The sequence below is a fragment of the Mobula birostris genome, chromosome 4 (assembly GCF_030028105.1).
Source record: "Mobula birostris isolate sMobBir1 chromosome 4, sMobBir1.hap1, whole genome shotgun sequence".
NCBI lineage: Eukaryota > Metazoa > Chordata > Chondrichthyes > Myliobatiformes > Myliobatidae > Mobula > Mobula birostris.
This window is the reverse complement of record NC_092373.1, coordinates 61,496,324-61,510,178: the sequence shown is the minus strand read 5'-3', so window position 1 is coordinate 61,510,178 and position 13,855 is coordinate 61,496,324. Positions and strand designations below refer to the sequence as shown.

At 38.3% G+C, this 13,855-nt stretch overlaps 1 protein-coding gene across 6 annotated transcripts in view; it reads right to left on the bottom strand.

Annotated features, from left to right (window-relative positions):
* ift80 (intraflagellar transport 80 homolog (Chlamydomonas)) overlaps positions 1-13,855 on the bottom strand; it is a 275,494-nt gene that overhangs the window by 200,794 nt on the left and 60,845 nt on the right. For all 6 annotated transcript variants that reach the window (XM_072255425.1, XM_072255426.1, XM_072255427.1 and 3 more), the window contains 2 exons: positions 6,778-6,867; positions 4,695-4,832 (listed from right to left, as the gene is read on the bottom strand). In XM_072255425.1, coding sequence (XP_072111526.1) covers positions 4,695-4,832; positions 6,778-6,867 — 228 coding nt within the window. The remainder of the gene's footprint in view (positions 1-4,694; positions 4,833-6,777; positions 6,868-13,855) is intronic.

Here is a 13,855-nt window from a genome sequence, read left to right as displayed (position 1 = left end):
TCCTTATTCCTATTCACTTTGCCTTTAATCCTGACAGGAACATACAAATTCTTCACTCTCAAAATTTCTCCTTTGAAGGCTTCTCACCTACCGATCACATCCTTGCCAGAGAACAACCTGTCCCAATCCACGCTTTTTAGATCCTTTCTCATTTCTTCAAATTTGGCCTTCTTCCAGTTAAGAACCTCAACCCTAGGACCAGATCTATCCTTGTCCATGATCAAGTTGAAACTAATGGTGTTATGATCACTGGAACCAAAGTGCTCCCCTACACAGACTTCTGTCACTTGTCCTAACTTGCTTCCTAACAGGAGATCCAATATTGCATCCCCTCTAGTTGGTCCCTCTATATTGATATAGAAAACTTTCCTGAACACATTTTACAAACTTTAAACCATCTAGACCCCTAACAGTGTGGGAGACCCAATCAATACATAGAAAATTAAAATCCCCTACCACCACAACTTCATGTTTCCTGCAGTTGCCTGCTATCTCTCTGCAGATTTGCTCTTCCAATTCTCGTTGACTATTGGGTGGTCTGTAATACAATCCCACTAATGTGGCCATACCTTTCCTGTTTCTCAGCTCCACCCATAAGGACTCAGTAGACAAACCCTCTAATCTGTCCGGCCTGAGCACTGCTGTAATATTTTCCCTAACAAGCAATGCTACTCCCCCACCTTTCATTCCTCTGCCTCAATCACATCTAAAACATCGGAACCCTGGAATATTAAGCTGCCAGTCCTGTCCCTCCTGTAGCCAAGTTTCACGAATTGTTATAATGTCATAATTCCACGTGTCAATCCACGCCCTCAACTCATCCACCTTCCCCGCAATACTCCTAGCATTGAAATATATACACCTCAGAAGATTTTTACCACCACTCACAACCTTTCTATTAGCAGATTTGCTTGAACTTTTAACATCTTTATTTTCATCCCAGCCACACTGTCAGCTCTGGCACTCTGGTTCCCATCCCCCTGCAAATCTAGTTTAAAGCCCCCCCAAGAGCATTAACAAACCTTCCTGAAAGGATATTGGTCCCCCTGTAGTTCAAGTGTAACCCGTCTCTCTTGTACAGGTCCCACCTGCCCCAGAAGAGGTCCCAATTATCCTGAAATCTGAAACCCTGCTCCCTACACCAGTTCCTCAGCTACTTGTTCATCCTCCAGAGCATCCTATTCCTACCCTCACTGGCATGTAACCCAGGTAGCAATCCTGAGATTACCACCCTCGAGGTCCTGCTTTTCAACTTCCTACCAAGCTCTCTATACTCACTCTCCAGGACCTCCTCACTCTTCCTTGCTATGTCATTGGTACCGATGTGCACCACGGCATCTGGCTGATCACCCTCCCACTTCAGAATGTCACGCAATCGATCAGAGACATCCTTTACCCTGGCACCCGGTCAGAGACATCCTTGACCCACTAAGACCGTTTATTTTGTTATATCACTAGTTTCAAATTCATTTGTTTAATCATTTCAAGAGTGTTTTTTTGTTAGTTTCTTAATAAAAGATCCAATATATTCTTCAACTTTGGAGCCTTGTTTTTGGTTTGGACTAAAAGGCACATCATACAGGATTAACCGCAACACCCCTCCCCCCCCCTCCCCCCCCCCCCATGTTTAGTCCCCAAGTGGCACACACAAAATGCTGGAGGAACTCAGCAGGCCTGGCAGCATACACACAGAAAATACTGGAGAAACTCTGGTTCCTCCAGCATTTTGTGTGTGTTGCTTGGATTTCCAGCATCTGTGGATTTCCTCTGGTTTGTGATTAGTCTCTAAGCGGTGTTGGTTTGTTCGAGTAGACACTACACATAGCCCTCCTAACCATCAAGGACATCTTCAAAAAACTGTGCTTCAGGAGTGTAGCTTCCATCATTAAGGGCCATCCTGATCCAGGACAGCCCCCTTCTCATTACTACCATAGCGGAAGAGGTACAGGAGCCTGAAGATCCACACTGAAGATCTTAGGAACAGCTGCTTCCTCTCTGCCATCAGATTTCTGAACAGTCAATGAACATTACCTTGTTGTTTTTCTTAAAGCACTAGATTTTATAACACAAATTTTTATGTTTTGCACTGTACTGCTGCTACAAAACAATAAATTTCACAACATGTGTCAATGATGGTAAACCTGATGTTGACAATGAATGTCTCATGGCTTAACATTTCTGCCAGGACTGAAAAGGCTTGTCCAGGGACAGTATTGAAATGTAGGCACCGTTCCTAACATTATCGATTACAGTAATAGCCTTAAATATAATTAATGCAAGCATAGAGTACACACCCATCAATAAAAAGAAACATGCAAAATCCCTTTAATTCAATAACTTCAAAGTAAAGTTAGTGCAGGCATCACTTAAACCGCAAAAGGCAAGAATGTTCAAACAGTAGATATCAGGCATAGTTAATGACAAAACAAATTCAATCTTGCCAACCTTCAGCATAAAACAGCAAGCTATTGGAAAGTCAATGTTTTGGAGTAGGAGGAAATTTGCATATCTTCCAAATTTGTCAGAAATTTTAATGCAGAATTCCCATTTTGAACAAAATAACAGCAATTCTCACTAGAATTTGCATGGCAGTATGAATTTACTAGTGTTTTCTTTTAACTTCCATTTAGTATTTCTTCTCTAAAGAAAAGAGCTAGGAATGTTCTCTGCTGTTCTAAATTCTCTTATCATTTTGTCTTTTATCTTCCATTCCAACATAGAGCTTCCTTTTACTCTTTCCCTCTACCTTCCCCTTAAAACTATTCTTTCATCTACTGATAAAATATTACTGATTTGAAACATTGACCTGTCTCTCTTTCCATGCATTTCCTAGTCTGCTGAGTATTTACATCATTTCGAGTGTTTATATCTATATTGAAGTTTTCAGCAGTCAACCACAGAAGTGATAACGCAACCAGCAGTCTAAAGGAGTAGGTAGTACAGCCCACAAGCTTCCTCTACGGTTAATGTCTTGGACAATCTTCAACCTTAAAATTACACTTTCCTCAATAAGAATATGTCTTGATTTTCTTAGAGGCTAATAGCAGAGGATGTGATGATTTTACCTCCAAGGCTTTTTCCACATCTACCCTATCAAGCATTCAGAATGTCTTATGTCACTGAGATCAAATCATACTTCTAAATTCCAAATAACATATTCATTCTACTCAATCTCTTCTCATGGGAAAATCATTTCCTCTAAGGAACTCATTTAGGAAGGCTTTCATTCCATCAATATCAATGGCAAGTACCTTCTCCTTTTGTACAGAAATCAAAATTGCATTCACCACTCCAAGTGTGAGCTCACCAATGTCCAGAACACTTTAAGCAAAAATTACTAACTGTTAACACTCAACCCTCCTTATCATAAAGGCCAGGATAACTCCTGTTATTATATAAATACTGTAAGTAAAACAATGAAATCAAACTAAATTAATCTTTGTACAATATTCCATACAAAATGTTGGTGGAACTCAGCAGGTCAGGAAGCATCTATGGAGAGAGTCTTTCCCCTTCCTTTCCAGTCCTGATAAAAGATCTCAGCCCAAAATGTCAGCTCTTTATTCCTTACATTAGATGCTGCCTGACCTACTGAGTTCCTCCAGTATTTTGTGTGTGTTTCCAGCATCTGCAGATTTACTTGTGCTTACAACCAAAGACACTTCAGGTTCTGTCATTTCTAAAGGGCAGTTTCCTTACCCCTTTCAGAATGCCAGGAGAACAAACTAATCTAACCCAACATTAGTAAAACAAAAGCAACACACATAAAATGCTGGAGGAACTCAGCAAGTCAGGCAGCATCTATGGAAGGGAACCAACATTCAACATTTTGGGCCAAGACCCTTCAACATGCTGAAGATTTCTGACATCTGAAGTATCTCGTGTTTATTATTAGTAAAAGAAATCTTCATTATAGAAGATGGTAGTCATGCACTCTTTGTAAATGATAAAGAAATTAATGTTTGATAATTAATATTACCACTTTTCAAGGTCAAGTACTTCAGTCCATTGGGCCCTCCATGAATAATTACATGTTACTTAGAGTCATCATAACTTTGTTTAGTGTGCATAAGGCCAATGAATGCAATACAGTTCATAAAGAGTATTGATGTTGTGTCTGTGCACAACTACACATTGATTAAATAAAAGACGCATGCGGGAGATGGCCTTAACTGGTGTATTCACATAGCAACGGGAGAGAATAATGTGCATGCGCAGACAACAGATCAATACCTAGTGCTAAGGGGTCATTGCTCTAAAAGAAATAGATCCATATATTACAATAGAGATACTGATTTCTGATCATAATCTATAATACAATCACAATAAAAACAGAATTACTGTATTCTCAAAAGAAATTAAAATTATGGTTAATAACAGCACCTCTGATAAGTTATTATTTGGCTTCAGATTAGTAAGAGAAAGATCACTATTATTTAACGCTGATAAGGATCTAGGATAATACAATAAAACAACATACTGTAGGAACACCATGCCCAGATATCAACCAAATGTATACTAGAAAAGCAAAAACATACAGTGTAGAGAAAAGGCAAGAGGAAAATAGTTAGAAAACAAATGACTGTAGTTTTTTTGGTTTCATATAACAAATTATTACGATTGACATAATGCCAATGGAAATTGTGTGAACTATTTTCTGATAGTAAAAATTATATGCACAGTTTATCACCTACCCCAGTTTTGTCACATAGCCGAAGAGTGTTGAATGATCCCACAGCAAATAGTTCACCATCAGGTGCCCAAGCCACAGATGTTATAGGATAGTCGTGGGGCTGGGCACTGTATAAAAGACATCCATAACTGTCCCAAACCTGAAAATATTTTAAGAAATCCTTTCAAGTGCTATTGGCAAACATAAGTAATTAAACAATTTCTGCATACTTCAGCAGGAAAGTTAACAACATTCATGAGATTATTTCACACATTGATAGAAAAAGACTAAAATGTGCTATGTAGCTATGGATTACAGTGTGCTTTTTAAGCATGGTTACTTGATGCTACAAACCACAAGTTTAAATAACTGAAGCATTGGACAACTCAAGTTAAAAATAATTACTCTTTTATTCAAAAATCTGAAACTTAATTATGGTTTAAGATACAGATTTACACAATCCCACCTCCAAGCTTCTTCTATCTATTCTTCAACTATGTTTCATTCATAAAACCTAGGAAGAAGTTACTATGCAAAAACAGATTGAATGTGAGCTAACATATCCATTATAATCTAAATTATGGACCTTTTTAACCACTGATTTTGTCTCTCATTGGAGATTTTCAAGTAGTCAGTGGTTGGCTGGAATACTACCCAGTTAAACCAAAACAGTCTAATTCGGTATTAAGTTAACTATAAACCATTTCATATAGCTTCTGCCAACATAGAAGAATTTAATAAGATTGTTTACAACATTTAAAAAATGTAAATACACTGTATATTAAAGAGAAGTGGGAGAAAGAAGCGGGGTTGGTACTTTCGGAGGAGGCTTGGGGGAAAATCTGCAGCTTTCAATGGTCCTTGACTAATTCTTTGACTTGGAGAGAACATTGTTGGAAAAACATTATAAGATACTTCAAGACCCCATATCAGGAAAAACATAAAGATACAAATGTGATGTGTTGGGGAAGGTGCGGCTCCAACGAGGCAAATCATTTTCATATTTTCTGGGATTGCCCTAAATTAAGTCTATTTTGGGAAGGTATTCATAGAACATTAGTTAAGGTACTTAAGTCCCAGATACCTCTGAACTTTGAGACGCTCTATTTGGGGCATGTATTGTTTCTTGAACAGAAGGAAGATATAAAGTTGCTGCAGGCCCTCTTAGCAGCAAGTAAGAAATCAATCACTAGAAAATGGCTAAATCCAATACCACCTACATTAGAAGATTGGTACGAAATTATCTTGGAAATATTTAAAATGGAAAAGTTGACTTACCCCCTGAGAACTCAAAAAGAAAAATTTTATCAAATCTGGAATAAATGAATTGAATATATAACCCCAATGCAAGCAGACTTTAGATGACTCTCCTAATGATTTATACTGCTCTTCTCATCAACACAGTAATATTGCTAACGTAAGCACCCCTAGTCTAAATGTCTGTTTTTTTTTTGTTTTAATTTTAGTTAATAGAGAATTAACACAAGTAAAGGGAAAGATTTGGGAAAGGGATAAAAAAATGAAAAAATTAAGTAAATAAGTACATAGGGATTGGATAATTATGTCTGCGGGCAGGAGCAAGCATGAACAAATTAGGATATAAACACCTACAATGGTTGGTACATAGACATATATACAACATTTTGGACCAGTGGAAATGGTCCAGAAGGGTTATATGGAAACTATTATTACCATTTTTCTTAACAACTAATTCCATTACTTAGCCTAATAGGTTAGATTTACCGCAGTACATAATTATCTATTTAAGTGTTTATTTTCCTTTTATATCATCTCAATGTGTACTTAAGAATGTATAAATAATTGTAGTTTTATACATATAAAAAAATGGAAAGGGTTATATGTGTGAAAAAAGTACATGATATTTGTGAATTCCTTATCCAAATAAAAATAAAATTTAAAAGAAAAATTGTTTACAACATTTAATCTTTCAAATTTCCACCAGGACTATATGATTATCAGTGGATGTTATTTCTGCACAATTTTGTTTCTTTAAAGCAACTGTCATCCCTTGCAATCAAAACAATTTTTAAAAAATATAATCAACAATGGAGGTGCTTGATCAAATAATTTATTGGAATGCACACCTTGTATTTACAGTCCTCACCACCAGAAAGGATAAGATCATTCACAGTGTTCCAATCTACCTTAAGAATGACTCCATCGTGGGCTTTCCACTGTGAAAAGAAATGTGATATACCTTTATGTTAGAATTAGGATGTAAAAAGTAATAGACAAATACTTAATGCTAGCAGTGTTAACTTTTGCATTGCAAAAAGTGCTTAACATATGAGAGAAACACCCAAGTACAGAAATTTTTGATTACTCAAATGTAAGAGAACGACTTATTTCTTCTAAGCGTTGATACGTAAAAGTGAATTAAACTGTGCATTTTGTATTTCAATCCAAAAATTAAAAAAGCCACAAAAACTGACCATATTTAAGTAGATTAGGCAGCAGTGAACAAATAAATTGATGACCAAGTTTTTCTTGGCATGGTAAAAAATTCATTTACTGTAGCGATATCTTGCAAGTGGAGCAGCCTATAGTTTGTTTTCTGCTAGAGCCAATAATTTTAATTTCTCCTTAATAATGAACAGTGTCTGTTCACTGTGAAAGAAATCTGATGAAGTTAAAAGAATAGTGAAGCATAAATGTTTTAGATAATTACTTCCTTTATGAATTCACAAGTTCAAATACAATGACAGATTTTAGAGTTAGCCTGAGTTTCTTTGGACAAATGTAGGAGAACAGGACAGAATCTGATTAAGAATCAAACACAGGGTAGAAATGACAATGCGAAAGCTCAGCACTGGAGTTGTGAACCGAGAATGATTTACTCATCTCCTCCAAAAGGGTATATTGTGAAGGTCCAATATTCAATATTAATTTATAATCTTGCACTATTATTATGAGCTTAAGAATAGAGCTTAAAGAACATCTTCTGAAGTTGTATTAGGTGTTGAATATTTATGGTGACTGAGGAGTAACCCAAGAGCAGATTGATTAAGCTCTTCAGTATCTTAAAGAGAGGGAAGAAAGTAGTTGATCAATGTATCATGTGGCAATCACTAGAGAAGGTAAATAATTATCTGTTAAAGATGAAGACTAGTGGGGTAGAAGGATAGCCATGTGAAGTATGAGGGAAAGGGCAAGATTATGTGCCATTCAGGTCTATTCCCTTCTTTTTCTAGACTGCTATCATGTACAAGTTTTTTACTCTTGAAACAAACCAAAATATCTCAATAATTTTGCTTCCACTGCCAACATTCACCATATTTTCACATGGTCTGATGCCAACTCTTCCTTTGCCAGTCTCAACTTCTCAACCTGACTTTGATAAGATCCTATACTAGTAATAATGTGCTACTAAGCCTAGCAAATCTGGGGAGCACATATTTGGTCATAAAAGTTATTGTTTTGCACTCAATATGCCCTGCAGAGAAGAAAAATCAATATTCAAACAATTTTAACTGTTTTCAAGATGGCGGCGCAGTGAACAGTCTGCCTTGCTGAGCTCAGCACCGCAACACTGATAATTTCACATATAAACCTATCCGTTTCAACTTGTTTTAAAAAATGCCCTTGTCAGATTTAGTGACATGAACATTAATGAGTATTTTTTTTTGAGCTGCTTCAACACCATGCCATCGAAAGGTACTAAAAAGGCAGCCAAGATGAGCTGCACAGAGCGCTCGCCCAGGGCTGAGGGGCTAGCTACTGCTAGCTATGCTAACATGTTGGACCCTGCTTTTCATCAAGTAATTCAGGAAGTTACGGAGAATATATCCAAAATGATGGACGAGACGCTGGCTCCACTCTCTCTAGCACTCCAAAACCACATATTGGAGCTTAAAAATCTTGATATAAGAACGACCAAAGCTGAGGGCCCAGTCTCCGCGGTAGAAACTGTAACTGATCAGGCACAAAGCCGCATCCGGGCACTAGAAAAGCAAGTTCAAAGCCTGTCTGACTATATCAATGACCTTGAGAACAGAGGTAGGAGAAAGAATATATGAATCATCAGTCTACCTGAAGGTACAGAAGGCAGCCAACCGGTGAAGTTTTTTGAAGGCTGGCTGCCTAATTTCCTTGATTTGGAAACCAAGGCTGGACGGATTGAAGTGGAAAGAGCTCACCGTACACTGATGCCAAAACCGGGCCCAGGCCAACGCCCTCGACCCATCCTCGTGCAGTTCCATCATTTCGGTGATAAGCAAAGAGTGATGGAGGCTTCGAGATGCCGCGGGACTGATGCCCAGGCTTTAATATAGGAGGGATCTAGGCTTATGTTCCTTCAAGATTTTTCTGCAGCTGTTATTCAGAAGCTCAGGGAATTCGACCAGGTAAAGAAGTGGCTAAGAGAATCTGGAATCCAGTACTTTGTGCTATACCCAGTGGCGCTGAAAATCACCTACAACGGGACCATGAAGATACTTGATTCTCCTGGCAAAGCTAAAACTTTTGTGGACACGTTGGGCTAAAGAACGTATACAGTATATTGTGTAGCCCTGGTTATGGAAGATTACATGCTCGATGGTCACTTTATTTTACCTTTTCATTACTCAACAGCAAGATATCTTATAGGATGGGTAACGTGTTTGTTTTGATTAATACAGTTTCATTATTTGTTTAAATTAGCGGTGTTGCTCCAGCCTGAAGTTTAAACATGACGGTCACAAATCGGTGGATTGAAAAATTATGGCTTGTTTTCATTTTTGACTATGTTAAATGCCATATTGGCAGTGGGGCAGAATATGGGGTGCTAGAAGGTTCAGATATCCCCTTTAAGTGTGAGGTAAGTCCTCTTGTTCAGCGCTGTTGGCACTTTGTTTTTTTTGTGTTTTTTTTAAATTTACTTATTGCTGCTCAGTTGATCTTAAGTCTGGTTTCTTCTCCTCCGGAGTCACATGATTGTTACAAAGGGTTATGACCAGTAATATATTAAAACTGTGCACTTGGAACATTGAGGGGAGCCACTCACCAATCAAGAGAAAGAAAATCCTACTAAACTTGAAAAAGGAAAGGGTGGACATAGCCTTATTGCAGGAGACTCATTTGAATGATAAAGAACATCTAAAACTGCAACACAGTGGATTTAATCAAGTCTATTTTTCATCTTTTAATACCAGGAGTAGGGGGTGGCCATTTTAATTAAGAAGAACTTACCTTTTAAGTTATTAGACTGCATTAAGGTTAAGCTTGGGAGATTTGGGATTGTTAAGGCTTCAATATATGGAGAGGAATATGGTATTCTCAATATTTACTGCCCTCCGGCTCATCCTCTCAAATTCCTAACAAATGCTTTTTCCAAACTTACAAGCTTTTCAATACAAAGCATTATTGTAAGTGGGAATTTTAATTGTCTCATGGACCCACAGATGGACAGAGTGCCTAGTGGTCCCCCATTGCTCTCCTCACAGTCCAAACAAATCATGGGTTTATGTGGAGAACTAGGACTTGTGGATGTCTGGAGGTTGTTACATCCCTCAGAAAAAGACTTCACATTTTTTTCTAATCCACACGTGTTACACCAGAATAGACTTTTTTCTAACCCCCCAAACGCTCCTAGATTTAGTTGTATCCTGCACAATTGGAAATATCGCTATTTCTGACCAGGCAGCAGTATATTTAAATATTAAGCCCAAAGATAATTCAGCACAATCCAGATATTGGAGGCTGAATCCTTTTATTCTAAATGATAATAAATTTATAGACTACTTTACTTCCGAATTCAAAACTTTCATATCTATTAATTCTAAATCAGCTAGCAGTCCATCGATGCTCTGGAAAATCGCTAAGGCCTATGCAAGGGGATTAATTATCTCCTACTCTGCTAGTAAGAAGCAACAAGCTGCAGAACAGCAGTGCCTAGTGGAAACAAGGCTTGTGGCAGCTGAAAAGGATTATATTAATAAGCCTTCTGCATCCAAGTTACAGAATATCACAGCCCTACACTGTACACTAAACTCTTTACTTACACAAGCAGCCAAAAGAAAATTGACGTTTGCTAAACAACAATTATTTGAACATGGTGAGAAGCCAGGTGGGTATTTGGCTTATTTAGCTTGAAAGAAAAATGCCTCTCAGACTATTGCTTCAATTAGGGATGGGACAGGAGCCCTCACTAGTAATTCTAAAATGATAAATGTTGTGTTTAAGAATTTTTATTCTAAACCATATCAATCTGAGCAATGTAATGATGGACAATCTAGGATGGAGTCCTTTTTCAGGAATTTAGATCTCCTAGGCGTTTCTTCTGAACAAGAGTCCCTCCTTAACGCTCTGTTATCTATACATGAGATACAGGAAGCTGTGAGACAGCTCCAAAGTGGGAAGGCCCCTGGTCCTGATGGACTCACTATTGAATTCTGTAAAGAATTCACATTATTATCAGAGCCTATGCTAAACATATTCAATCATGCATTTAATTGTGGTCTCTTCCCACCATCACTGAGAGAAGCTAATATCTCCCTAATTCTTAAGAAAGGAAATAGCCCTGAAGATTGTGCCTCCTACAGGCCTATTTCATTGTTAAATGTTGACTTTAAAATCTTATCTAAAACCTTAGCGTTGCGATTTGAAACTGTGTTACCTTTTATCATAAAAGAGGATCAAACAGTTTTTGTAAAAGATTACTTAATGTGATTCAGGCATGTCAGCAACAGGCAGTGGACTTGGTGATTTCCTTAGATGCAGAAAAGGCCTTTGATCGTGTTAAATGACCATATCTTTTTTTCACTTTCGAGCGATTTGGTTTGGGCAATAAATTTATAAAGTGGGTGAAGTTTCTTTATAATGACCTTTTGGCTGCGATTCTTACTAATGGTATTAGGTCGGATAATTTTAGTATTCTGAGGGGCAGCCGGCAGGGCTGCCCTTTATCACCACTACTTTTCACACTCGTGATCCAGACATTGGCTGAGGCTATTCGGCAAGACCCCAAAATATCTGCTCCAGACATAGGACTAAGGTCACATAAAATTACATTATATGTGGATGATGTTCTAATTTTCTTATCAAAACTCTGCTATATCAGTGCACCACCTTATACAATGCATCAATTCATTTAGTGCCTTTTCAGGTTATAAAATCAACTTTACTAAATCAGAGGCTATGCCTCTGGGGAATCTGCAGCAGGTACCTGACACTCAGGGTGTTTTCCCCTTTAAATAGTCACAGACATGTTTTGTTTACTTGGGCATATTTATCACACCTACGTTTGATCAATTATTCAAAGCTAACCTTACACAGTTATTTGACAAAATCAAACAGGATCTTGAGCGATGGAGCACTCTTCCCATTTCTTGGCTTGGCCGAATATCCTTGCTCAAAATGAACATTCTTCCTTGTCTGCTCTACCCAATATGAATGATTCCAGTCATTTTTACCCAACAAATACACAAAAAAAGTAAATGGCTGGTTTGTTTCTTTCACCTGGAACAAAAAAAGATCCTGTATTAAAATGTCTAAGTTACAGCTTCCCAGTAGTCTAGGGGCCTGGATTTTCCAGACATCAAAAAATATCAATTAAGTTTCTTTTTATCTTATGTGGTTGACTGGGTTTGCAGGGACCCCTCCTCAATTTGGCTAGACATTGAAGCTTCACAAGTAAAATGCCCTCTTATTAATTTGCTTTTTCTTAATAAGATGAAACTAGATAAGGAATATCTTCGCAATCCAATAACAATTAATAGTCAGGGCTTGGAGGGCGGTGCGACAAATTGAGGGCAACACAGCGAAAATATCACCCTTCACTCTAATAACCAGCAGTCCAGATTTTCAGCCTGGCATGATGGATTCTGGTTAAACTTTGGATTTATAAGGGTATTTTCCATCTAGGAGATTTGTTTGATAAAGGAACGATGATGTCTTTTAGTCAAATAGTACAGAAATTTAACATACCCAACAAGGATCTTCATCGTTTCTTTCAGATAAGAGATTATATACAGAAAAAAACATCATTGTTAACTGATTTCTATAGCTCTGACATAGAAAAGAGGGTGTTTCATTCGAAGGGTGAAGTCTCTATTAGTACTTTTTACAGCATCCTGAGGGAATATTCTTGTGCAGAAGCTGAGCAGCTGGGAAGGGTCTGGGAGGAAGAGCTGGGATTAGAAATTACAGCTGAAACATGGGAAGACACCTGTGATAATGCAAAGAAAATTTCAGTTTGTAATAGAACTACAGGTGTCCCCCGCTTTTCGAATGTTCGCTTTACGAAACCTCACTGTTATGAAAGACCTACATTAGTACCCTGTTTTCGCTTTCAGAAGGTGTTTTCACTGTTACGAAGAAAGGCAGCGCGTGCCCCAAGCATCCGCTGTCTCCGGATTCGGAACGGCATTGCTTTAAAATGTGCCTGTCAGCAGCCGTTTGCAAGATGAGTTCTAAGGTGTCGGAAAAGCCTGAAAGAGCTCAGAAGGGTGTTACACTTAGCGTAAAACTAGAGATAATTAACAGTTTTGATCATGGTGAACAAAGCAAGGACAAAGTGAGTTTGGCTTGTGGAAGTTGACGAAGATGATGTTGAAGAGGTTTTGGCATCCCATGACCAAGAACTGATAGATGAAGAGCTGATGCAATTGGAAGAGGAAAGGATAACAATCGAAACCGAATGCAGTAGTGAAAGTGAAGCAACTGTGTGAGATTTTCGCTGCAATGATAAAGTACGACTTTAATTTTGAAAGGGTATGTCGATTTAGGGGATATTTGCAGGATGGTTTGAGTGCTTACAAACAACTGTATGATAGAAAAATGCGCGAGGCTCAGCGGTCAAGCAAGCCTTCGACATCGAGGCGGGCAGTCATAGGAGAAGATGAGCTGCCTGCCCTGATGGATGATGAAATAACACCCTTGTGTCCCACCACCCCAACCCCCGGGCCCCGGACAGATACTGTATCGATTTCCAGAAAATGCAGCGGTAGCCAGGAGGCACACAGCACATCTTTAAGAAAAAAGCCGAAATAAACATGCTAATTAATTAGGTGCCGCCTAGCACTTAATTGTCGGCCCAGATCAGAGGCGATGCAATCGGCAATCACCTCTGATCTGCGCCGACATTTACGTGCCAGGCAGCACCTAATTAATTAGCATGTTTATTTCGGCTTTTTTCTTAAAGATGTGCTGTGTGCCTCCCAGCTACCGCTACATTCTCCACGGCAA